Below are 27,573 nucleotides of genomic sequence, written 5' to 3' on the forward strand. Positions count from 1 at the left end.
TGGCTCTCGGAATTGCCTGGAAAGCTTACAAAAACTGATAGCTGGGTCTCACCCTAGGAGTAACTGGTGTTAGGGTGCTTTGAACATCAAAATTTTTAAAGCTGCTCAGGGAATTCTGTTTGCAATCAGCCCTGGAAACCAGTAGACTGTACAAGGGAGATGAAACAAAAACAAAAACTAAAGATCAGAGCAACGATGGTCCTGGCACTTGCGAGTTTACACTCAACAGATGTTTTCTGAGAACCTACCAGGTACATCCTGGACACTGGGAATACAGCAGTGAATAAGAACCCCAGACCTCATAGAGGTCAGACTAGTGGAAGGAACAGAAAATAGGCAAGCCAGCAAACGGAGGAGTCTCTCATTACAATGTGAAATAAATGATAAAAAGTAAATAAAGATTAACAGCCAACCCTGAGGGAGAGGATGGTTCATTAGATCGGCCAGTCAAGGGTGGTCTCTTTGCGGTGACTTTCAGCTGGGTTCTAAAAGAAAAAGCTGGCCTTAGAAGATTCATGAGAAATATGTTCCAGGCAGTGGGCACGTGTGCGCACGCGCGCGTGTGTGTGTATGTGTGTATGTGTTTATGTGTGTTATGTTCATTGTTGTTTTCATTATAAGGAACAGGCACATATTCAAATCCCATTAGGAGAAAAAGGAGTTCATTGTATGGAAGAGACTTGAATGTGTTTATAGGTTATGGTGTTTTATTTATCCTTTTATGCCCAGAATCAAAGGTGGTGACTGCATGTTATAGTTGTTTTGTAAATATTTACCGAATAAATGAACTAATGAAATCAGTAGAGAAGAAACTGAAAGATAGGGTGATGGTTGATCAAAGAATGTTCCAGAGGAAATGAGAAGAGGGGGATTCCAAAGCACACAGCGGGAGGGGTGCCCCTGAGGTGGGAGTGAAGGAGCCAGGGCAGGAAACACGATTCCTGGTGCAGAGACAGGAAGTGGTGTTCCCTCCTGAGATCTACAGTGTTCTGCTGGGGGAGAGGAGGGTGTTTGCTCAAAGGGAGCCAGGTGGACGTGAGCTCAGAGTTCTAAGGGTGGGAAGAGTGACTTTGTGTAACTGGGGAGGTGGGATGGTCAGGGACATTTGGAAAGATCTCAAGCATGGGTGTGTGTGCCCAGCCGAGGCTGCGGACCACACGCAGATGGTGGTAGCAGTGGACATGACCGTGGGACTACGTGCCGTGTTAGCAGATAACTGCGTCTTGGGGGTTGCTGGCGGATGGGTGTGACGGTTGTGTAGGACAAGGAAATGAACAAACTCTGAGTTTGGAGTGAGAGAAAGATTGAAACTGTTATTAAGGAAGTCATGTAGAAGAGCTGAGAGATAACAAGAGGAGGGAACAAAGGGCAAATCTTCATGAGTCAAAGGCCAAAGTGTGGTGGAGAGAAGGGAATGAGAGAACTGGAAGGGACGGAGATCCTTGCTTTCTCCTTGTTTCTCCACGGGAGGCACACAGCCAAGTACTATAAAATACAACAAGAGCTACTTTTTATTGAGTGTGTGTATCGGAAGAAAAGGGAAGAGTTTTCCCTACCCAATTTCATTTCATTCTCATAGCAGATACCATAACCCCCATTTTACTGATGAGAAAACTGAGGCACGGTGCGGTTGAACAGCTTGCTCCTGTTCTTGTAGCTGGGAAGAGGAAACCACGTGTGTCTGATGACGCTAAGGCCCCTAACTTCCAAGCTGGGTTGATAGAGATTTTTTTTCTTATTGTAGAACACCTCTGTGGCTCCTGCATCCTTTTCATGTGAGCTGATCACCCAGGCTGGCTGTATTTATCCATTCCGCACGGCAGGATGATGTCCAGATTCCCTGGAGTGATACAGGTGCCTGGCCAGAGTCCAAACCCACACCCTCCTCTCGAAGCTCGGCCTCCCACACCCAATGCGTGTGCCTGCAGGAATTATTTTCAGTCTCCCAAGGCACTGGGACAGCTTTTGTAGGTGTTGGTGTCTGGCTCAAGTGATGTCCTTCTCCTTCTTCTCCTCCTGGCTGATTTCTTAGAGTCCTTCCAAAATGAGTGTGAGTATCACCCACTTTCCCCTTCCCTAAGCTGAAAAAAAAAAAAAATGAGAGCGATACCACCTGTCTCCAGGCCATCGCTATAGACCATCACAGCATCACAGCTCTTTTCTGCACAGTAAAATTGTGGGATGCTGACTCCTTGTTCAGGGCTCTGCTCACAATCCCACACCCCCATCCCATCGTCTAGAAGGACCCAGAAAAGAGAGGGGAAACAGGCTCTGATCATCACCAGTGATGGCCTCTGGTAGCAGCCTCAGGAACCCTGGGTTTTTACCTAGACCTCAAAGTGGCCAGGCTGGTCCCTTAACCTCCTTTTAGCAGCTGCTAAAGGGGGGCAGGGGGAACCAGACAATTAAAAAATATGTTCTCAATAAATTTGAGACATCTGTGGGTATCATGATATGGGTATGATATCACAGCTATTATACTAAAGCAATTTCCAACCCTTGCGTAATTCAAAAATGAAAATAGTTGAGGCCACGACTATATAGTACATGCTACAATTATGTGTTCCAGTGTGTGTGTTTGTGCCATAACTGACTTCCGGCTCTGGGCCACCCGCAGGGAGGTGGGTGCTTTGTGGAAGTGGCCAGGCCGCCAATTTCAGAGGACGGAGATTTCACTTTCTGGTTGGGTGATTGGGGTAAAGACCTTATTTCTCTGGAGCTCTTGTTTCTCTGTGTGTGTAAAATGGCAGGCATGGGAGAGCCTCCCCGGCATTGTTTGAGGCCAAATGACAGCACGATTGTGAAAAGCGCTTTGTAAACCGTAGCATGCTCTAAAGGAGAGGGGGAAATGGTATTATTCCGGAGACCGTTAGAGGCGCTTCTCCAGCAAACCGCCCCCCAGGTTTCACCTGGAGAGGCTAATTCGGGGAACTCAGCAGCAGCGCGGCAGGAAACTCGTGCAGCAAAATCCTTTTGGAAGCAGGGGAAGAATCCCACCGAACGAGATAGAATCGCAGATCAAACCTCGTGGAGACTCTCCTTGAAAGATTACGGGATGAAAAATTAACTTGGCACTGTTGGGGGCGGGAATGTGGACGGCTGCCCTGGATGCCCCCGTCTTCAGCCTCCGGACACTTTTCCTTCCCCAAAGCCATTTTAGTCAAAGGTCATGTGTGAGTCTTGTCAAAGGCCAGCTTCCAATGGAATCATTGTCCCCCGGGACAGCGGCCCCCTGACTACATCTGCATTGGAGAAATCCCAAAAGCAAACGGCCCAGTGCAAACAAGAGCAGCCCGGGGCAGCCGTCCCGGGGCAGAGCTCACAGGTCCGCCGGCCCCGCAGCAGAGGCCGCGTCCGCAGCGCGGGGGCCGGGACCAGGCGCCCAGACGCCCGCAGCATGACCCGCCGCGCGGATCGGGTACGGTAGGCGCCCCGCTCTCTCTCCCCGTCCTCCATTACTGGGGCTCCCGAGTCCGAGCCGCTGTTCCGTCCGCCCGGGAAACCTTGCAAAGGGCCTCCAGATTTGCCGGAAAACGGTCCCTGTAGGGCTGCTTTCCCGTGCGCTCAGCTGGAGCAATTTCCAGGCGCGCAAGATGCAGAGCTTAACTCGGTCGAGTTTTCGTGGCCAGGGAATGTTTGGGTTTGTAAACACTGTGTACCTCGTTTCTGGAAAACGAGCCGATGGAACTTGCGGAGAGGGGTCGTGGACGAGTCTCCGTTCACCCAAGTGCTCGAACCCGTGTCGGATGGAAGCTCCCCGGGCCGCGGCCCGGCTCAGGGTGCTGTGAGCCGTGTGCTCCCGGGGCCGCCGGACGTTCCGCGTTTTGTTTATTGCCTGTTGCACAAGGGCTTTGTGGGAAGGATGGGGATTTTTAAAGCCATCTGTTTCGGTAATGTTCTCTGGGATCCCACACTTGTGTCCAGAGGAAAGGGAATCATCTCGCAGCTGGAGGGAGCCCCTTCCGCAGGGCCGGGGCCCCTCCCGGGCTCCACAAAGGAAAGATTTGATTGGCGTGCACGCAGCCGGGCAAGCCAGTCTCTGGGCCCTTTGAACTTAACTATTTGAACAGGTCTTTCAAATGGATCCGGCTCATTTGGGATAGGAGTTGAGGGAGCCTGGGGTCTCCACGGAGCAGGCGTGCTTTTGATCCGGACTTGGCCATCTCCCAGGGCAGACAGAGCAGGTGGGCACAGCCGGTGTGCGGGCGCGAGCGCTGGGTCAAAGGGTTGCCGTTGCTGCCCTGCCACGCTCTGGTTTCATTTTAACAGGTTAAGCCCAGAGCCATTTCTCCCTGATAAAGGGAATGAAAACAAAAGCCTTTCTCGCGCTCAGCAGGAGCTCAGCAGGACGGAGAGGGAAGCGGCCGTGGTGTTTGTTGGTGTGTTTATCGACAGTGCCACAGAGGCGGGGAGGTTCTCCACGCTTCAGTCCCTTAGATGTTACTGGAACTTCTGCTCCTCGCCATCTCCATTTTGTCCTCCACCTTCCACACCAAACTTCTCGGGAGTGGGTGACACCGGCTGTCTCCATTCATTCCCTCACCGCCCAGTGACGGCTTTGCTTTGTCGGCTTTGTCAGCAGGCCGGCCTCTATCATGGCTTTGAAGGTGCAAAGCTTGGGCAGGGCCACCCAAGACCTCTGTGAGCCCTAGAGCAAGTTCAGCTTTCTCCGGGCTTCTCTGCGTGGTTTTGAACCGTTGGTTATCCTCTCCCCCGCCCCCTCTCTATCTCATGACTCTGTCCTGGATCCCCTCTGACTTTCCCAGTGAAAACTGAAGACCTCGAAAGGTCTCCCCTTCAGCAGTGCTGGTGCACCCCTAGAATTCTTCATTCTCTTCCCCTTTCCTCCCTTGGGAAATCTCATTGGTTCCCAAGGCTGCAACCATTAGGTACAAACCCATGGCTTAGTCTGAGCTTTCTCCTAAGTAGCAATCTTTTATAAGGAACATCTTCACTTTGACGGGAGGGGGGGTTCTAGGTGTGTGGGGTCTCAGATCAAGGTGTTCTAAACTGAGTTTGTCTTCTCCCTCCCCCTTCTGGGCCTGCTCCTTCCTCTTCCATTCGCCCCTACTCAAATGGCCTGCCCAGGGTCCAAGTGGGGCATCCCAATCTCATCCTGAGTGACCGCCTCTGTTTCATTCAACCCGATCAGTCTCCGAGTCCCTACTGTACCAAGTCTCTCTTCTACCCACGTCATACAATTCATATCAGTCCCTGTGTTTCCATCTTACTGGGCCTTGTCTTAGTTGAAGTCAGTACCTCCCCGATTCCATTTGGGTCACAGTTTCCCACTCGGGAGCCAGTCCTACCTATCCTATCTTACCCACCACACTATGTCCAATGATCTTGCTAAAATGTAAATATCATCATACTTTTTTGCAGTCTTCAGTAGGTTCCTCTTTATTTCCTGTTGAGTCCGTGTGCACAGGTTTTTCCAGGCCTTGCCTTTTACCCTGCCCCACAATCTCATCTCTTATCCTTTACTTCCTCTCCACATTTTATGCACGTTGCTTGCAAATTGAGACATACTAAACTATTTAGGAAACGTGACTTTCCTCCTTGCCCTTCTCTTGGGTCTGTGTCTATATTTTTCCTTGAAGAATCAGCTGAGAGCAACTTTCTCTTGGAAACCACCCAGACCATCTGCTCCCCATCCTCCAGAATGGGTGAGGTGGCCCTCCCATATTCTTCCAGATCTTACTCTAGTCCTTCTGTCAGTGCATTTAGCAGTCCTCTTTCACATATCTCTTTATCTGTCTGTTTCCTACCTGCCTGGGAACTCCTCAAGGGCAGGGATCAGCACTTTTTCCTTAGTGTCCTTGGAGCTGATAACCTGGACCCGACTGGGATGCTGAGTGAATTTGTTTGAATTCTGGGGCAGTTCTTTTCATGACTACTATGTTCAGGCCTTGAATAGAATGAGAGAGATACAATCTACAAATACAGTATGGTAGAGGATGAAGAGCTAAGGTCAACTGTGATTATCAGGAAAAGGCATGGTCTTCAACTTTTTAACAAAGGAAGGGTTTAGACTTTCTGGGTATTTGAGATAATCCCCCAAGTCTCCCAGCTCACTCTCCAATCCACATCTCAACTTCTGAGTTTCTCTGATTACTCCCTGCATCTATCCTAACCTTGTTCAAGACCAGGAAGAGCTGCTGGAAAACCCTTTTGCAGGTTTGCTTTGGCTTTGTGAAGGCGAAGGAATCCTTTTCAGCTGGAACCTGGCATGGAAAGAGGGTCCTGAAGGCCAAGATGGGCGGGCTTTTAGGAGAGTCTTCTGTTAAGCTGCTTCTGATACCAGGTCTGCAAGGCCTTGGGAGGGACCAGATGATAAGTTAAGTGTGGCTCGAGTGTGGTAGAAGTTTGGGGAGACTAGAGAGCAGAAAATGCAGCTTTGGTTTTCCAAAGAGAGAAATATGTGCGGCTGAACCTCTAGACAGAGGTGAGTGATGAATGGGTTCTATAAAGAATTATTGAAACTGCAAGTTGTTTTTGTTAGAGCTGTGGTACTTTCGAGATCTGGATGGACCCGACTCTTCTTAGCAAAAATGACAAGATGCAGCACAGGCCACTTTCTGTAAACTCTAAGAAAGTTCGTGCAAGTCCACACTCTTGGATTCCTTTGAGTTGACATGAACCTCAGGTTAAGAATCTCTAGTCAAAGGTTAAAAAAAAAAAAAAAAAAAGCATCTCTACTCAAAGGGTTAATTCATTGGACAGATATTTGGGAGGGCAGGTGGTGATTAGCAGGAAACTGCATACATCCAATTAAGCATATTTTCTCTTTTGAGAGGATCCCAGTGTAATGTGTGGTGTTGAACCTGAGTCACAGGACCCGGGCTCACATTCCTGCGCTGGCACTCACTAGTTGTGTGACTTTCTCTCTGGATCGTGGTCATATTTTGTATTAAGGAGGGATAATAGGTTTCGGAAATTTTTACTAAAATAAGGCACCTGGAATATGGCTATACCTAATGATCACCAGTCAGTTCAAAATCTTGATTTCAGGAAGGGCCCAGATCTTACCTCTTCTTCTGGATTAGAAGGAGGCATGTGGGCTAAATGACGACCTGGTTGAGTGTCTTTGTTAAAGGCTACTGGATTAACAGGTGGATGTCTTTGCTGGTATGCTCTGGGCTCTGTCCTTATCCCTCTTTTATTCAATATCACTGACCTCCATAAAGGCATAATACATTGATCACATTTGCTTAGAAAAAGGCATCAGGATTAGGAGTCCAAAAACTAATAATCAGTTAGAGTCTATTTTGGCTTTTTACATTGTGGGGATGTACGCAGAAATCGATATAAAATGTATTGTGCGTGAGTCCTAAAAGTCAATTGCAAAGGATTGGGTGTATCTGTGTGAGAGGAAGAGGGGTGGGGGAGTGAGAAGTAGAGAGAGGAAGAGGAAGAGGGACAATGAGAGGGGAAGAAAGGAGGGGCTAGAGAGGCAGAGGGCAGGAAGTGACAGAGAGGGAAAGTTAAAGATAAAAGTCATGGCTTCGTGCAATTAAGGTTTAGGAATTTGACAACAGAATCAATAGTGAGATGTAGCCTCTAAAGTAATGTTAGGTTTTATTTAAAAAGGTATAGAATATAGAACAAGGAGGGTGACAGTCATTCACCTTTGTATTGTGCAGACCATATCAGAACTATTGTTTCTAGTTCTGGTTGATACATATTAATCCATTAGCATTTTTAAAGCATTTATTATGCACCAATTGTTGTGCCAGATGCTGATAATGGTGCTAAAAAATACAGACTTGCTTTCATGGAGTTCAGAATATAGCAAAGGTACTAGAAGAATAAGCAGCTGATTCAAATCCAGTGTGATACTTGCTTTATAGGGGAAACTTAGGTCCCTGTGGAACCACCTAACAAGGGATATTTAGTTCAGACTTTGTGGGACCAAGGTAGACTTTTTAGAGGAAGTGATATTTAGGATGAGTCAGGGTTCTCAAGGTGCAAGTGATGGAGGGAAGAGATTTCCAAACATAGGAGACAGTGCCTTCAGTAGGCTGAACTGAGACAGGGGGAACAGATTGATGAGGGGATGAGAGAGAGAAGAGATGGGGGGGGGGAGGGGCTGGGCCTTCATGTAGCGCAGCTGTAGTTGATCCCTGGGAGGGATTCATTAAGGGAATCATTAACACTGTGAGCAAGGCACAGTCTCGATCAGTTTTAAGTTTCGGAAAGATCATTCAGGCTGCAGAATGGACAATGGGCTGGAGGGATGGTTGAGGAGGGGAGGGGTTGTGATAACATAAACAAGAGAGGATGATGGCCCCAACCCCATGGAAGAGAGAAGAGGACAAGAGTAGAACGATTCAGAAGCTCGAAAGGAGATATTAAGCAGAGTGACCACCTGCGGGAATGCTGTAAGAAGGTGGCCCAGGACCTCTGCCTGCCAAAGGGAAGACTTAGAGGGGTCTGATGTCTGTCCTTCCATCTTTCACTCTCATGTGGAAGGGCGATTAGCATTGTGCTTGTCTCTCTGAGATGGCAGAGCTGGGCCAAATGGGTGGAAGATACAGGGAGATAAATTTCAGCTCCATACAAGGAGGAATTTTCCAACAGACCTCTTTCAAGGCAATGAGCATTTTTGTCACAGAGGTATTTGAACAAAAACAAACACTAGGTAACTATTCTTGTCAACTATATTGTCAAGAGGAGGCTGGGCTGGGTGGGCACTGACATTTCTTTCCAACTCCGAGATTCCAGGGTTCTGTGTGTGAAGTTCCACTATCTCAGCCTGGCATTTAAGGGCCGCTGTGATCCGGGCCTTTGTATGGCACCAGAAGGTCCTGGTTTCCCTGAGCAGTCCTAGTGCTGGCCTGCTGTCTCCTGGTCGCTCTTGAGAATTCCCACATTCACTGTCCAAGGGTCTTAGCTGGAACAATAAATTTTCTGACCATTCATCCCCCTGACTTAATATTCCTGCCTGGTCCCCTGGCATCCTGTTAGAAACCCTAGAAACGAAGCATACTGAACTATTTGTTACTCTCCGAGGAGACTCGGCATTTTGCTGCATGTTTGTTTACTTTCGCCCTTTCCTATGTCAGGAACACCCCTCCTCTGCCCAACCTCTTTACCTCATTGAGAAGATCCTTTTTTCATCAAGGCTTGACCTAAATCAAATGCTGAGTCCTTCATCAAGGCTTCCTTTAGCATCCTAGGCTGAATTATAGTGTTGAGTACCTAATTATTTTTATACGTACCTGGGCTCCTTCTGTTATCCCCTAAAAGTCCAGTACTGACATCTATGAAACATCCAGTAACCCTGTGGTATGAATGGTGCTAGGTCTAAGGCAAGAACCTTTCAGAAGGAAATTTCCACTTGTTAAAAAAGTCCTATTTTCATTCTATAAGGGATGCATGCATTTTGTAGGAAAAGCAAAATAAGGAAAGTATCCAGAAGAAACAAAAAATTGTCTACAGTCTCAAAACCTGGAGATAAGCATATGAACACATGGGTAAACACCCACCTATGCTTTTATGCACATTTAGTCTTAAAATCCTGCGAATCCTTCTGTAGCCTGTTTTTGACTTAATAATATACCAAGAGTATTATCCCATCACACTCTATGTTTTTCAAAAACGTGATTTTCAATGGGTGCATTGTGTTCCATTCTGCAGTCTCATGATTTGTTTAACAAACTTCTCTTGGTGGACATCAGGCTGTTTCTACTTTTTTGATAGCACAAATGATGTCATGATTACCCCCGAGACAGGTCCCCATGCACCCACATATCTGTTCTATATGGGATGTTTATAATTTCTCTAATGACAAGACGGGTTGTGACTAAAATAAGGATACTAAGTTGCTAAGAAAGTAAGAATTAAAAAAAAAAAGTTTACTTTAATTTTTAAAAATGTTTATAAAGATTTACATACTTATTTTAGAGATAGAGACAGAGAAAGCACAAGTACAGGGGGAGGGGCAAAGGGAGAAGGAGAGAGAATATCCAGCAGACTCCCCACAGTGGCTCACTGACATGGGTCTTGATCTCATAAACCTGAGATCATGACCTTGAGATCATGACCTGCGCCCATATCAAGAGTCAAGCACTCAACTGATGTAGCCACCCAGGCTGCCCTAATTTTAATTTAAAAAACTTCATTCCTATTCCATGCTATATAGATATATAATATATAAGACATTTAAATTTATTTATTTATTTATTTTTAAGATTTTATTTATTTATTTGTCAGAGAGAGAGAGAGAGAGAGAAGAGAGAGAGAGCACAGGCAGGCAGAATGGCAGGCAGAGGCAGAGAGAGAAGCAGGTTCCTTGCTGAGCAACAAGCCTGACGTGGGACTCGATCCCCAGGACCCTGGGATCATGATCTGAGCCGAAGGCAGCGGCTTAACCAACTGAGCCACCCTGGCATCCCAAGATTTTTAAATTTTTATGTGAGTATATATTTACTAACGTTTTAGAAAGATTTAATGAAAGCTTCTGATTTGGAGAGGTGGTAACAGTTAGTAAGCTTGATGCAGAAGTGAGAGATAACCAATAAATACATTTTTTAAAGAACTGAGTTTGAAATCTAAAAACTTCAACATCTCTGTGAGTATCAGTGTGACTAATTTTTATTTCTATGCTAAATATAAGGAAAAATGATAACAAGTATGTTACAGGATAAAGATAATTCTCTAAAATGAAGGACACTACCTAATATTTTGTTGTCTAGGGAAGGTATATGGCCGTGGCTTTAGATCCTTATTCTGGAGTAAATAATTTATCATCTTAGACATTCAGCAAACAGGTAGGTCTCCACTGTAGAGTGAAATGTGTTCATCTGAAAAGCAGGCCTTGATTAGGAAACACTGTGAATCGGTTTGGTACTTCTTAACAAAATAAATGAAAGATGTTTTCATGGGTTGAATTGTGCCTTTCCTTTACCTCCCATGTGAAATCCTAACCCTTGAGTACCTCAGAATTTGACCTTATTTGGAGGTAAGAAATGGCTCACATGATTATGGAGGCCAAAAGTCCCAAGATCTGTTGTCTGCAAGCTGGAGAATCAGGAAAACTGGTGGTGTAATTTAGTTTGAGTACAAAGAATGGGAGGCTGATGGTGTAAGTCCCAGTCTAAGTCCAAAGGTGTGAGAATCAGGAGCATAGATGTATGAGGGAAGAAGAAGAAGATGGATGTCCCTGCTTAAGCAAAAGGGGCAAATTTGCCCTTCCTCCACCTTTTTATTCTATTCAGGACCTCAGTGGATTGGGTGATGCATTGGTGAGGGTGATCTTTATTCGATTTGACCCAAATGTTAATCTCTTCCAAAAACATCCTCATAGACATACCCAGAAATGTTTTACCAAGTATTGGGTCATCCCTTAGCCCAATCCAATTGTCACATAAGACTAACCATCACAGGGTCTTTACAGAGGTAATCAAAGTAAAGTGAGATCAACAGGGTGAGTCCTAACCCAACAGGACTGGTGTCCTTACATAAAGGGGAAATTTGACACAGAGATATACATAGAGAGAAGAGGAAGGGAAGAAACACAGGGAGAATATGGCCATCTACAAAGCCAAGAAGAGAGTCCTGGAACAGATCCCTCCCTCACAGCCCGTAGAGGGAACCCACCCTGCCAACACCTTGATTTTGGACTTCCAGCCTCCAGCATTGGGAGTTAATAAGTTTCCGTTACTCAAGCCATTTGGTATGTGATACTTTGTTATGGCTTAATACAGACTTAAATTAGTACAGATTTCATGAGTGCTTAATTCCCCATCATGGTTTCAGCTAGTAACACTCATTATTATTATTTTGCTCTTCAGTCACTGTTATTTATTTATTTATTACTGAGATTCTGCTGTTATTTGCAGGAATGATAGATGACAGTGTATTGCTGTTCTTAGTTAGCAAAGCATTTCCATATTCACAATCTCCTTTGACCCCGACCAAAGCATAAGAGATGATAATTCTTATATCTCTGTTTTAGGAATAGGAATTGGAGGTTCAGAGAGATTCAAGGTTACACAGGTTAGATGTGGTAGAGCTGAAACTCAAACATAGAACTTTTGATACTAAATACTAAATACTTTGTTACTTTCACCTTCGTGGGCATGTCAAATACCATCTTTTGTCTTAAAGTTTGAAAAGACATGGGTTGTGGCATGTTGAGTCACATTTCTCTCTCTCTCCCTCTTTTTTATTTCTAAATCCCCTGAGAAAGATTTTATAATCCTACTTGTTGGACAATATCTGATGCCTAAGGCACCTACTCCTCCCACATCTTCATTATCAAATATTTATCAGGACTTGAGGCGCCTTTGTTTATGCGTGCAGAATATTTCTTCTCCACTCAGAAGCTTTGTTTACTGACAAACCGGGCTTTCTTAGTGCACAGTTTGATTGCTGACAAATCCAGTTGCAAAATTTGGACATGTTGGATATAATTGGGTTTTTCCATCATTAATACCACTCAGATATTAATTCAACAGATTGTCGTGAGGGGTGCCTCACAGTTTCCAGAAGCTGCTTGACTTTAATCAGCAGGAACAAATGCAAGATTATTGCACTTTTTCCTTGGGTGACCTAAGCTTGTTCTTGGCACCCGTGAGCGCAGAGCACTGGTTGTCTCATAGTGTTTCAGTGGCTTCTACCCAGGGGACTTATTAGTTTTGAACCTTGGGGATAATTCCATAAGAATGTAATTCTTTTCCTCCCTGAAGGAACAAAATGTTGCCTGTGTTGGGTTATTCTTGTTATGGGACAAGACCAGTGGCTCCCAAATTGTGGAATCATAGAGGTCCATAGGTAAGTTTGTCAGATTTAGGAAAAAACAAGCAAACCAAAACAGGCCACAATAACAACAGAAAACCCCAAGATTCTCTGGTTAAACTTCAATTTTAAATAATCAATGAATACCTTTTTACTGTGAATGTGTCCTCAATATTGAAAATACTAAAAGATGATGGTCTCCAGCAGCCCTACTTATAAAGTGATGTTAGGGGTAGAGTATTGGTAATTTTTCAACATTTCAAAAAAGTCTATGAAAGTTACCCATTTACCCAAGTAAGACTTCAGAAGTTCCTAACAATGTTAAATTTACTTGATTTTGAGGTTGGAATTTTTTTTGACCCAAGTTGAAAGCACTGGTCATCTCATGCTGAAACCATAATTATACTATCTTTTTTGATGACTTGTTGTATGCTGGAGATTATGCAGAGCACATACATTATCTCGTGTAATCTTCAAAACCAGAGGCTGGCAAATTATAGCCTGTAGGCCAAATCTGGCTGCTGCCTGTTTGGTAAATAAAATTTTCTTGGGACACAGCCAAACCCCTTTGTTTCTGGAGAGTCTGTGTGTGCTTTCATGCTATAAAAGCAAGTTGGGTAGTTATAAGAAGGATCACTGCGTGGCCTGCAAGACTGAAGATATTATGATCTGGCCCTTTACAGACAAAGATTGCCTGCACCTGCTCAAAACCACCCTTTGAAGGACTTACTGATATTCTCATTTTTAGAATGAGAAAAAATGAAGGCCTCAGGAGGTTCAATAACTCAGCAATGTCTCTCAGCTCTTAGGAGTGCCTTTGACATGAAGCGATGGGGGCTTCTCACAGCTCTTCGAATCCGAACAAAGGTCTGCTGAATTTCAAAACTTCTACTCTTTCTATGGCTGATCCGAAGGCTGATTTTAGATTGCATCTGTCTTAAATGGGTGTAACAATGCAGAATATGATTTATGATTTGATAACAATTAAAGGTCATCCATCTCTGAGACCAGGAAGACGGGATGGGTAATGGTTCAAGCACTCAGGCTCTGTTTACGCCCCGTCATTTCTCTGTACCTCTGTTTCTGCCCTTGTAATTTACAGATGATAATAGTACCTATAGTTGTGATTGTTACCCAGATTCAATGAGATGATGTCTAAAAAGAAATTAGCAGAGTGCATGTAGTCCACGCAACATCTGTTATTTTTAGTTCCAATGACTATTATTTCAAACTCGGGGTTAAAAAGAGTTTGGGAAAGTTGGGAACATTTGCCATGGTTGAGAACACCTCAACCAGGAAGCCTGCCTAGCATAGCTACCCCTGAGGGCTGGATAACAGCTAGGAAGGATGCTCTTCCAGCTTCACTGGCACAGACGTCTTTGGTCTGAGCCTGTCTTTTAGTTCTTGGCTGGCCATGTTTGCCTTGGGAAGGCGTGTTGTGAGATGTTACAGGATGTTCATCCCGAGCTCGCTGGATCCTAAACCCCTTATTACTATTACCCCCGATTATTTATAGTCTTACCATCCACTCCCAGTGGCTCTAAACTGACTAAAAATGTAGTCAGCCTGCCAGGGAATGACCTTCCTAAATAACACAAGACAAGCAATTTTCCTAAGAAACACCTCAATCTATAATTTGATCCTTAGGCCAAAACAAGGAAAAAAAAAAACCCAGTTTTTACCAGTATTCTCACCCTCCAAAGCAAGTTTTCTGTGTGGAATCACTAGGAATAAAATTTGTAGGTAGGATGTATTGAGCATCTTAGAATAGCCTTGATGTATTGAGGAGATGAGCGGGTGAAGTTGTTCCCTGAGAGGGATGGGAGTGGCAGGCTTGAAAAGCCTGGAAAAATTTTCGACGCTGTGTACAGACACTTGATGGCTGGTCAATGTGAAGTAACTGAAGACACAGCCGAGGCTCCTGGAGGCCTTGTTCCAGTGAAGAGATGTACGTGTGCGCGGACATCAGCAACATGGGTTTGGAGTTTCCCCAGCCTGTCTTGGGTGTGTGGGGACAAGAAAGTGGCCGTATTTTCTAAGGTTGAGCCTTAGCACTCCCCTGGGATCTAGAGAATTCTTGAGAACTCCAGCCTCGGGGACCAGGCTGGGGAAGGACAGAAGGAGAAGGCCCCAGCCAACCCTGCTGCCATTTCACAGAAAGGGCCAGTGCTGAAGGTTGAACCTAGGTTCACGCCTGACTCTAAGAACTCTCTACTTTTCCCTAAATTATAACCAAAAGAAGAATCATACTTGCTCTCAGAGTGTTTCCATTTGGCTGTGTTGGACTGCCACAAAGCAGCTTGAACCGCACGAAGGAAATCATTCATTCACCCAGTGTGGTCATCGACGAGGGGTGGGCCACACGGCGCGTGGAAGTGCAAATCGCAGCTGTGAGCACCACGACCTCGGGTGCTGAGGAAAGCCTTGTCAGGCTGGAGCTGACGTGATGCTGCCAGTTGGCATGCCCTTCGAATTCTTCACAATGCGTCCTTGACTCCATAGGGTCGGCCCTCATTAAAATGCAGGCCATGTGCCTCCCACTTGTGTATTCCTTTCATTCCTAAACAAACACCAGTCTAATAAAGAGGCAAGCAAGGCAATGCAGGACACAAGTCTGCCTGGGAATGCAGGTGTTTCCAAGACGTTAGGCTGAGCCTAGCCAGCTGCCGCTGCACCGTGAGCTCCGAATGTCCCCCGGCACTCTGGGGTTCACGGGTAGCATTGCCCGCCATGCTAATTGCACACGGGGACACGCTACCAAGCAAGGTTGTGTGGGCGGCCCTCTCTCTCTCTGTCTGGGGAATGCGGCCAGTCTAGAGGCAGGAGCTTCAGCTCGATGCTGGCGAACTTTCAGGAGGTGGTGGAGACACAGTCCCCGTCCTCAAGACACTTTTGGTTCAGGGAGAATTTTGGACAGAATGAACACAACAGAGAGGGCAAGGTGTGGTGGAGAGATCAGGGACTTTGAGCCATTCAGACGAGGTGTAAATCCTTTCCCCACCACTTCCTGGGTAGCTGTTTTTGGTTCTTCTCTCGTAAAATCGGACTCGATGGTAGAAGGTAATGCGATTATATAAGGTCATTATAGAGTACCTTCACGGGTGGTTAATTATTATAATCATTGTTATATCTATGATTGTCATTATCATAATATGGCAGATTCTTGTTTTAACAAGGATGACTTTTGGATGACTTTTGGCAAATTACTCAAACTCTTCATCTGTAAAATCAGATAATCTGAATGGCTTTATTTGTGCGGTTCCAGGGCTGGCTGTGGTCTTGCATCATTCCCACCATCCTGTTTTATCCTTTACTCAGGGCTCTTAACACTAATTGACATATTTGTCTATTTTATGTCTTTTCCATCCAACAAAATATAAGCTCCACGAGCAGGCTTTCGGGTTCTTTTCTTAATTGCTGGTGTCTTTTCTGCCTAAAAGAGTATTTGCTGCCTAAATGGAAGAACGAGTGAGAGCGTGCTGACCCCTATGTTAAATGTTTGGCCCGTGGTTTGCTCCTGGTAGCGGTGACTGCGCTTGGGGCCATTATTATGATTAGAATGTGTTGTGTGCAGTGAGAGGAACCAATACACAGAGTTTGCTCCCACCTCCGTCAGGCGGCGATCTTTGGCCTTACCGCTGGCATCTCATCAACGGTGTTGTCATTGGGTAAAACAACTGGGTCATTGTCAATAGTAAGGTCACATGAGATTAACTGCAAAAATAAGAGTTAGAGCATTTTGGTCAATTCTCAGGAAGCAGGGGAAGCAGCAGCCGAAAGGGAGAGCAGACTGGGAAAAGGAGAAAACGGCATCTTTTGCAAAGTGCTCTGTGACCTGAGGCCATCAGCTACATAGCTGTGACTGAGCTCAGCCAGCTTCAAACCTTGAAGGCATGCAAAACCAGCTGACTCGGTCAGGGGATGCAAAAAGAAAGCATCGGTAGAATCGTTCCAACCAGCAGTTGGTGCCAAAATGAGAAACCGTTCTTTACAGAGTCTGTTCTGTATCTGAACTTTAAAAAAAAAAAAAAAAAAACTTATTTATTTTAGAGAGAGATAGAGAGAGAGTGGCAGGGAAGGGGCAGAGGGAGAGAGAGAATCTCAAGCAGACTCCCCACTGAATACAGAGCCAGATGCGGGGCTCAGTCCCACAACCCTGAGATCATGAGTCCAATGCTTAATTGACTGAGCCACCCAGGCGCCCCTGTATCTGAACTCTTAAAAGTACCAAGAGAAAAACCCCTCAACTGCCCTCTACATGTGAGATTGGATGACTTTTTTTTTTTTTTTAAAGTAATAAACTCAATGTATCAAAGCATAGTGGACTATGTTCTATATTAACTAGACGAGTTAATAGAAGTTCTTAGAAGCTATACTCTGGTTAGGCAGACCTGAGTTTGAGTGAATTTGCATGAACTTGGGCAAATTCCTTCAACTTCTGTGAGCCTCTGTCAAAAAGAGAAACCAATATGTACTTTCCAAGACTGTTGAGAGAATCTCTGAGCCATGTCTGGCATATTCTAAGTGCTCAATAGATGGTAGCTGTTATAATTAACAATTAATGTCACAAGGGCCTTTTTACTTAATCCCCACAACAAGTCTGTGAGGGAGGTGTTGGTATCACTCCCATTTTAAATATTTGGAAACAGAGGTCTAGTGAGGTTTCCTAACTCAGGCCACACAGCTAGTGAACATCTGAGTTATGACCTTAACTAAGCCTGACAGCCCTGTATTTTAGAAATTACCAAGTTGTATAACATCTCTCATTAGAGCCCCTGAAGTTTAGTGGGATGCTGTAAGGTTCAGAACATCTGCATTCTCTTGCATAATGCTCTATTGGCAAGCTGAGGTCATTGTATTTCAACTTTGCAGTGGCCCTCTGTTTACAGAGTATTATAAGAGACCTGTAAGGCTAGGAGAAGAGGTATAAGGTCAGCTCATTTTATGCCTATATTTTAGATCTACCCAGAGTGGATTGCTTCATCTCTTACTTAAGTCCATCAAATGGTTCTTCCCTCACTTTATCTAGATTTTTGTTCAGATGTCCTCTCTGCAGAAAGGCCTCATTACCATCCAGTTGAAAATAGCTGCCCCCTTTCCTCTTTGTTCTCTAGCTCAGCTTTGTTTTCCTTATCACTTATCAACTATCTGGCATTATGACACATTTCTTCTCCCACTGGAGTGTGGGATCTTGGGGAAGAGGCTTTGTCTTGTTCCTTTTGTGTCCTTAATGCCTGATGCATACTAAGGGCTCAATTAATGTTTAAATAAGCTAATGAGTGAGTGAATTAATGAGGGGATTGGGTAACATGGACTCCTCATCATCCTACTAAAGCCTTTCTCAAGTACTGAAACGAGACATCCAAAGTAAACCCAATCCAGATGGGAGTCCAGGCTGTGCCAGGCTCAGCTGAACTTCTCTCTCCTGGATTGGGGAGTAATTGCCTTTGAAAGGAACCCAGGGTAAAATGAGGTCATTGAGAGCTGTGGTCAAGCATTGACTTCCACAGAACCTGCAGGTAACAAAAACTCCCAGCTCTCTTTTACAAAAATTGTTATCGGAGGAAGAGCTAAAAGGGCAGGAAGATGGATCGTGTCCCATTCTGCCGTTCAGATATCCTGTGCAGAAAGACAATCTCAGGAGTATAATTGACAGAATATGTAAATTGCATCTATAATGCCTCCAACAAAAAATCTGCAAGACGAGAGGGCTCCCTGGGAGTGGAGTGGAACAGAGATGGAGTGAGCCAATTCTCAGTGTCCCCCTCACATATCTGTTGCATACCTCTATGACAGAACTCACCAGAGTGTGCTTAACAAACTGTTGACTTCCACATCTCCCAGTCAAAACATGCTTTTTATGTCAATATCCCCATAGCCCTGGCATAGCGTACACTCGCGATAACCGTTAGCTTATGTTGTAGTGAGTGCTTGTGAAATCTGCCTTGAATCAATATTATATGAATTTGTAAAACTCTGGGTTCTCAAAGTTGAGGGCAATTGTCTGACAATGACGGGCCTTCTCTCTGATCTCCTGGGAACCTTGAAATGACATGGTTTTGACGCCCACAGTTATGGTCAGTCACTTCCTCACTTCCAACCAATTCCTTTTTTTGGGTGAGAACTAAGTCAGCCCAGAATAGAAGTTAATCTGTGGCTTCTGATATGTTCTGAATCTGGAGACATTATCAAGTGTTAAGACTTACCAAACATTCATCAGATTCTCTACTTGAATAGACTCAGGTTTCTCCCAGCAAATAGTTAACGTTCCCATTCCTTCTAGATTTTGCCAGTTTTATAATCCTCATTAGGAAATCATGGAGAACAGAGGAGTCCCCCATTTAACCGGTACTTGAATTTGGGCAGGTCTCCTGATATACTTGAGCTTGTTTTCTCATATACTGACAATAACAATACCGTGAAAGTTTTAAAGAAGGTTAAAGAAGGCAATACATATGTATATAAAATGTCTCTAGTACGTTGTCTGGCAAAGAGCAGACCTAGGAAATTACTAGCTATCACTTAAGGAGCGTCTGGTCCATGCCAGGTGTGGTATCATGCATACATGCTTGCTTTCCCCTTTCCCTCCACCATGTCTGAGCTGCCGGGATCTCTCCCAGTCAAAGGTATGTTAGCTCTGTGATCTTGCCTATGAGTTGACTTCTGGTTTTCCTGATCACAAAGTAGGAAGAGTGAGCAGGCCTTGGTTCTTCTTCTAGGGCTTTTTTTTTTTTTTTTTTTTAATTTTAAAGTTAAAAATTTAATTAATTTTTAAATTTAAAAAATGCAAGGCATTTTTAAAAATTGAAGTGTAATTGACATATAACATTATGTAATTTCAGGTGTCCAACAGAATGATTCTCTATTGGTATGCATTGCAAAATGATCACCCCAAAACGTTTAGTGAATATCTGTCAGCAAACATAGCTAGAGAATTCTTTTCATTGAGATGAGAACTTTTAAGGTCTACCTTTTTGTTGACTTTCCGATATGCAATACAGTATTATTATTGTCACTATGCTGTGTATTATATTCCTATGACTTATGCGTTTTGTATCTAGAAGTTTGTACTTTTTGACCCCCTTTACCCATTTTGCCTACTCCTCGTCCCCCGCCTCTGGGTGTATGAGCTTTTTTTAGATTCCAGCCATTAAGTGAGTTCATTCCGTGTTTGTCTTTTCTGTCTGACTTATTTCACTGAGCATAACGTCCTCAAGGGCCGTCCATGTTGTTCCAAGACATTGTTCTTGAATTCCCACAACTGTCCCACAAACTCTGATTACAGTGTGTTGCCATTAAGATCCAAGCCCCTTGAGATCTGTAGGCGAGAACTGGGTTTTCATTTTATTTTAAAGTAAAAAGGAAACAGGGAACTTGATTAAAGTATTATGACCGAGACTGAAGTAGTCCGAAAGAGATCCTCCTATTTTTAGGAATGTGAAGGGTTTCATCACACACAGGGGCTGGTTTAAATAGGTCCACACCACGACTCAAATGCTTGTCCCTGTTAATTGAAAGGTTTGGAGGGTAACTGAGGTGACTCTGTACACAACTTGGAAGGCACTGACCTGAGAGCTGAAGGTCAGGGTTAATGTTCCTTTCCTGTGGGTCCAGATGCTTTGGAATTTGCTTCACTGCAGGGATAATCTCACTAGCTCTCTCTGTCTCTCTCTCTTTTTTTTAAGCAGCATTTTTTGAGATATAATTCATAAACCATCCAAACCAATCCTTTTGAACTGTACATTTCAGTGATTTTTATTACTTTCATGGAGATATGCAAACATCACCACTGTGTAATTTTAGAATATTTTCATCACCCCCAAACAAAACTTCGTACCCAAAGCAGTCACTCCCACATCACCGGACAACCACTAATCTACTTTCTTTCTTTATGGGCTTGTCTATTCTAGATGTTTTATATAATTGAAACAATACAATATGTGGCCATTGTGTTTAGTTTTTTTTGCCTGATTTTTTTTCAAAGTTCATTCATATTATAATGTGTTTTGGGACTTCATTCCCTTCTATTGCTGAATAATATTTAATTGTATTGATATACTTAGTTTAGTTATCCATTCATGAGTTGATAATTCTGCTATGAACATTTGTCTACAAGGTTTTATATAAGCATATGTTTTCATTTCTCTAGGGTATACCTAGGAGTGGAATTGCTGGGACAAATGGGCACTCCATGTTTAACATTTTGAGGAACTACCAAACTGTCTTCCAAGTGGCTGCACTATTTTATAATCCTATCAATAATATATGAGGGTTCCGATTATTGTCACATCCTTTCCAACACTTGTTATTGTATGCTTTTAATTTTAGCCATCCTAGTGGGTGTGAAGTGGTATTTTATTGTTGTTTTAACTGCATTTCCCTAATGACTAATGTTGTTGAGCATCTTTTCTTGTACTCATTGTCCATTTATATGTCTTCTTTCTAGAAATGTCTATTCCAGTCCATTAAAAAAAAGTGGGGTTTGTGTTTTTTTTAACTGCTGAGTTGCAAGAGTTCTTTGTGTATTCCGGGTATCAGCCCTTTAGTAGATGTATGATTTGCAAATATTTTCTCCCATGCTGTGGACCACCTTTTCCATGTTCTTGCTATCTTGACATCTTGTCATCCAATCTATGAACATGGGTGTCTTCCCATTTATTTAGGTCTTCCACAATGTATTATAGTGACATTCTCTAGTTTTCAGTTTACAAATCTAATACTTCTTCTGTTAAATTGATTCATAGTAGTTTATACCTTCTGATACTGTTATGAGTGCAATTTTCTTATTAACTTTATTTTAGATTGTCCATTGCTAGTGTACAGAAACACAAGTGATTTTTAAAAGTATTTAGCTTGTCTTGTGCAACTTTCCATAATTTAGCTATTTGAAGAGTTTTTAAAATAGATTCATTAAGATTTCTACATACAAGTTCATGTTGTCTTGTGGATAGAGATAGCTATATTTGTTCCTTTCCAAGTGGAATGCCTTTTGTTTGTTTTCTTGCCTAATTGCTCTGGCTAGAAGTGCAGTGTTGACTAGAAATGGTGAGAAAAGACATCCTTGTCTTGTTCTGGGTCTTAGAGGGAAACCATTGAGCCTTTCAGCGTTAAGTATGATGTTGGCTGTAAGTTTTCACAGAAATCTTTTCTCAGGCGGAGGAAATTCCCTTCTGTTCCAAGTTTGTTGGATGTTACCAGCTCTTGTTTGTTTGCAGGGGGAATCACAGAAGGAGCAGTTTTGCTTCCTCTCCGAGAGGGTACCATTGTGCTGCTAAGCATGTGATGATACCATTCCAGTAGCAAGCATAAACTTCCTTTGAGGTTTGTGTTCAAACAAATTTCTTGAATTGAAGCTCAAATTCTTGGGGCTTTCCAATCGGAGTGGAGGCTCTTTGTTATTGTAATTCAAACTCATGCCTTCAAGGCTGTCCCCAGGGTCACCCCACCCTCTGCCAAATAAAAGCCGCTCATTTTCTCTTGAGGTCAGAGAGAATGTGACAAGGCTGGTTTGTAACATTTCCAACTTTAAGCTACATATCATCTCTCGAAAAGTAAATTTTCCTAGAACCTGTGTCACAACTAAGCACCTATTATGTGCTCGGATCTTTGCTGAATGCTGAGAATATGATAACAGATGTACTCGTTAGCCTCCTGTATGTAATAATAGCTAACATTTGTACATTTTCTATGTTTCAAGCAATGTTTCAAACATACTTGCTTAATATGCATTCTTAGCAGTTCGTCTTCACATCAGCTCAGTGTTGTAAGAACGCACATTATTTTTGCTAATAACCCATAGCCTTGGGAAAGTCTACGAGTTGACTGAGATTTGGGTGAACACCATGGAAAGAGGAGGACTTCAGAGCTGAAAAACAGCACGAGGAGTTGTGTGGAAATTAGCTTGAACTTGGAGAAGGGGAGGCGGCTGGTGAGACAGGATCCTGGCTCCCCCCACTTAAAGCGGAGCAGCTCCCAATTTAGATGTTACTATTCAATTTGAGATTTTACTTGAAAATAAGGTTTTAATGCTTAAAAATGTTACAAACCACTACATTCACCCAAGAGTTCTGCTTTATAGATGCAGAAACATGGGCTTGAAGCGACCCAGGTAGTAGTTAGTAAGAGAGCAAGGATTGAAGTTCAGTTGAAGTTCCAGTTCAAAGTTCTTGACACCAAGTACTTCCTTCAACAAAGGTTTATTGTCTGCCTGTTATATCCCAGGAAAGATGCAAAGCTCTGTGGAGTGCAATGATGACTGGTCCCTGAATTCAAAGAGATCCCAAGGGACAGAGAGGCCTCAAAAGGGATTTATTAGCAATAAGGGAGCAGAGCTGAAGAGTCCATTGGTCTGTATAGGAGAGGCAAAATCAGGGAGGGTTTTGCAGAGGAGTGACCCCTGACCTGAATTTTTATGAATATGTTGGAGTTTGCCAGGGAGATTTGGTGGAGAAGGGCACTCTAGGCCAAAGCAACAATCTATATTAAAGAATGGATGTGTGAGAGGGCATACCTTAATCAAGGAACAACAAATATTTCTCTAGTTAAAAAAACTTAACATTTACTAAACATTCTTCTGTGCCGGGCATTGAGCTAGGCAATTTACCCAGATTATTCCAGGTAATTCTCTTAGGAATCCTATGAGCTGGTTACAGATGAGAAAACAGAGTCTTAGGGTGGAGAAGCAGTTCGCCAAAGGTAATGTAAGGTCTCACAGTTAAACAGTAGTAGAGCTGGGATGTGAATCCGGGGAACTTAATTTTGGATTTAGAATCCTATTTGCCTTGCTCGCTTCGGCAGCACATATACTAGAATCCTATTTGCCTTGCCAAGGACTTTGGATTTTATGCTTTAGGTCAGTGGTTCTCAAACTTGCAGCAGAATCGCATGGGGGTGCCTGTTAACACAGAGTGGTGGCCCTACCCACCGCAACCCCCTGAGTTTCTGATTAGGTAGACGTGAGGTAGGACCTAAGGATTTGCATTTGTGACACGTTTCCAGGTGACCCCAACTCTGCTGGCCCAGGGATCGCACTTGGAGAACTGATGCAGATTTTGAGACTGGGAGGAAAATCAGCAGATCTGCATTTTATGCCAGCCTCTCTGGGCACTTAATGGGAATGAATTACGAGAGGCTTAATTAATGACCACGACTCGGGTCACCTGGGTGGTGCAGTGGGTTAAGCGGCAGACTCTAGGCCTCAGCTCAGGTGGTGATCTCAGGGTCAAAACCTCCCTGCGGCTTTGCACTCAGCAGGGAGTCCTCTTGAGATTCTCTCCCTCTTCCTTGGCTCCTCCTGGTCATGCTCTCTTTTTCAAATAAATAAATAAATCTTATATATATAAAAAAGAGAGGTCTCAAAGAAAGGGTGTTTGGAGGGGACAGAAGATGCAAACAGGTAGAACCATTTGCATGAGACAAACTGCCCATGTGTGTCCCAAAGAATGAAGATGAGGGGAGCATCTAAAATATTCACATGGGAAGACCATTTAGATATTAGTAACGCTCAGCCAGCTCTGAGAAAGGATGGTAATAGCTGGAATCAATATCTAGATCCCATAGACTTGGTGTCTGATGATAAGGAACAAGGGACGGAGGGATTGCGGGAGGTTTTCATGAGAAGGAGTGAACTTGGGAAGTGAGCCCGTTGTCTGGGCGGCTGTATTCTGCATGTGTAGAGTCGAGGCCCTCATGTGGTGTAACAGAGGGACGTCATGCTAGGGTGGGAGAGGGAATGAAGCTGGCTTAGGTGACTGGGTTCTAGACCTGTCTTGGAGATGTCACTTAATTTTGGATCTTCCATTTCTTCATCTGCAAGTGGAACGGGCAGCAGCTTCGCAACCTGCTGGGGTGGGAGACGGGAAGGCAAAGGATGAGCCTTTAGCTCGGGGGTGGACGTCTTTTCTGCAGTCTCACAGGCGGCCGTACGTGCAGTGTGTTCCACAGCGCTCCGTACAGAGCCGACACGCCCACAGAACCTCGCTCGAGCTCCTGCACGCGCAGGGGAGCCATCTCGCCCACCTGTTAAGTCCTTCCTCCACGCACCTGGAAATTGAGCATGCAGTTTTGAGAGTGAGAATTGAGCATGCGGTTTTGAGAGTAGACAAACTGACTTCTACGTTTTAAAATGTTCGTATTATGAGCTAGAGCTAGCAACGGAGTGGAGTTTTCCTGGCAACAGTTCCTTTTGAACCTCAACCATGAATGCGTGTGTCTTCAGTATTTAAAGTCCAAGGTAACTTTAATGCAACTGCCTTAGGTGATTTTTTACAATTACGGACAAATGTGTTAAAGCTATTAGCCATATCCCTTGCCCTTCATTTGAACTAATTCTGGAGTGTTAGCAAGCGGGTGCGTATCTCCACATCTGTTTTCTAATCCAGTTAGCACTGAAGGAGTGACTTTCCTGAGCCCTCTGTGTACTTGGTCATCGTCACCCAATTTCAGCTTCATTCGCTCGGGAGTCACACTTCACACCTTCCTGCGCCTCGTTCCTTGTACCCAGTTCATTGACGGGTCTTTCCCCGACTCTCTCAGTGTTCTCCCTCCCCACCGCTACGGCCTGGCTTGGTGCCAGTTGTCACTAGCTCCGTCACTCCCAGCTGATTGATGGGACCTGCCCTTGACTCCCTCCACTTCCTGTCTACACTGTACAGAGATTTGTCCTTCAAATCTGAGTAAATCACCTGCATAAGCCCTTCTATGGTTTTCCATTGCTCGTAGGGCCAGGCAATAACAACCCACATGACAGATGAAGCCCCACCTGAGCTGGCCCCTGCTAACCCCTCGGTCCTTGTGCGCCATGCTCACTTTTGCTTTGCTGCTCTAGTCGACCAGCTAGCTGTCTTTCCGTATCATGGGTGCGCTGGCCCTCTACCCTACACAGAAGCTTTGCCCGTGCTGTATGCTCTGTCTAGTATCTTCTCCTCTCTTACCTCATTGGTCCCACTTACCCTGCACATCTCCACCCCACTGATACCCCACAAAGTCTTCCATGAGCCTCCTAACTAGATCAATGCAAAATTGTATGCTCTCATAGCCACATTTACCTCTGCATTTCTACACGTAGCCAGGTGCAACTTTGCTTTTATTTCTGTGTCTGTTTGATTGATTTTAGGGGGCTCAGGGGGCTATGCTTGGTTCAGCTCCCCATATACTCCTAGTGCCCAGAACAGTGCTTGGCATGCAGTGGAAGCTAATGAGTATTTGTGCAATGAATGAAGATTCTTAGAGGAAAGAGATTGTTCTGGTGTGTGTGTGGTGGGGGGGCATATGCTTAGATTCCATTGGAAGTAAGTGTCATGCATAGAGATTTACTATATAAATTGTGGTCATTGAAAGACGTGCCAGTGTTGATTTCAGCTTTCAATGGTGTAATAACTAATAACGTAAGTCCTGTTCGCTTTTGAATAGATGTATGTTATTTCTCCACTGGAGAACCCCCTGGGGCCATAGATTACCCATAAAACCTTGCATCGGTGGTTTAGAATCTTAAGTGGTATCTGCTTTGTACACATCTGCTGTCCTGACTTGTGGGAGCAATTGTGCCCGCTCACTCCTCCATTAGCCACCATAATTTTTTGCTCAATTTAGATTGGTAAACCCCTTTTGCAAAGACTGCTATCCTGTTTTTCTCCTGAATTTTCTAACAGCCGGCAACCGCAGCAGAATTTAAAAGCAAGACTCAGCTCAGAGAGTTTTAAATTAAAATAGGGAGAAGACATGTGGCTGCTCTTTTCGTACTTTCTGAGCATATGTGCTGTATTTATGCCAAGAGATGCCACTGAAAAATTAGGTGGTCAGTAACTGCCCAACACCGACCTCTAAGGGAATTCCAGGAATAGGGTCAAGTCGCAGTCAAGATGCCATGATGTAGTTAATTCTGCATCACAAGAAAGTGGATGTTGATAAAGGCTGAATCAGTTCATGAACATTCCATAATTACCGCAGGAGGCAAGAATGACAACCTTCAATTATGTATCTTTCGAATCTCACTATGAACCTCAAGCCCTCTTACCTTCATCAGGGCTCGGGAACAAAGATTCACAGAACCATTTCATGAAAGATAGACTGTGCGTTAGTTAGTATAAATGCAACTACTGTATCGCAATCAGGCAACACACACACTGCCGCTTTGTGCCACCAGCAAAGTAAATAAAATTCTCTTCTGCTGCTTACACTTTGGAGATGATTCCTATGGAGGAACAGCCATGTTGTGTCATGAAGAACTCTCGACTTTTATGTCCACTTAATAGGGAATAAATGCTCTTCATCATGTATGAAAATTACATTAGGAAGGAGACCAAGCAATTCAACACACAGGACATAAACCAATTACTCAGAATAATTTATTCCAATGCTCTGTTCTCTCAATGTGTTTCTGACATTACTTGTGTCAGAAAAACCTACTGCAAAGTTCTTGTCTGACCTCTAGAATCCTCGTTTCTTCTCCTTGCCCCCTACACCCATAGGGGTGAATCCAAATCTTGGGGAGCAGGCCACAAATCCTGGCCTGATTCTAATGCCCAATAAAGCTTGAGAACCACAGAGTGATTACTAAGGCCTGAGTCTGTCGCAAGATTTGTTATAGTTCTGGGTGTGTTTTTTTTTCTGCCAGGGGGCAGTGTTCTCTGACATATGGCTGGATTGATAAACCATTCTGGAAGTTAATTTGAATCTTTCTCCTACACTTTCTTGTTTACTGACCCAGCCACGGAGGGCGTTATTCCAGAATCTTAAACTACCAGATTAAGTAGACTTTCTTGATTGGGTTGTGTTAACAGAAGGTTTGGGACCACATTCCAGTCACTTGGTTGAGTTTCTAGACCTATGGTA

At 44.1% G+C, this 27,573-nt stretch overlaps 1 protein-coding gene across 4 annotated transcripts in view; it reads left to right on the forward strand.

Annotated features, from left to right (window-relative positions):
* Positions 1-3,154: 3,154 nt before the first annotated feature.
* The window catches only part of ENPP2 (ectonucleotide pyrophosphatase/phosphodiesterase 2), a 105,114-nt gene continuing 80,695 nt past the window's right edge, over positions 3,155-27,573 (forward strand). For all 4 annotated transcript variants that reach the window (XM_032858424.1, XM_032858426.1, XM_032858425.1 and 1 more), the window contains exon 1: positions 3,155-3,418. In XM_032858424.1, coding sequence (XP_032714315.1) covers positions 3,170-3,418 — 249 coding nt within the window. In that variant the 5' untranslated portion in view covers positions 3,155-3,169. The remainder of the gene's footprint in view (positions 3,419-27,573) is intronic.

This window comes from Lontra canadensis, unplaced genomic scaffold, assembly GCF_010015895.1.
Source record: "Lontra canadensis isolate GAN:19392208 unplaced genomic scaffold, GSC_riverotter_1.0 scaffold15, whole genome shotgun sequence".
Taxonomy (NCBI): Eukaryota; Metazoa; Chordata; class Mammalia; order Carnivora; family Mustelidae; genus Lontra; species Lontra canadensis.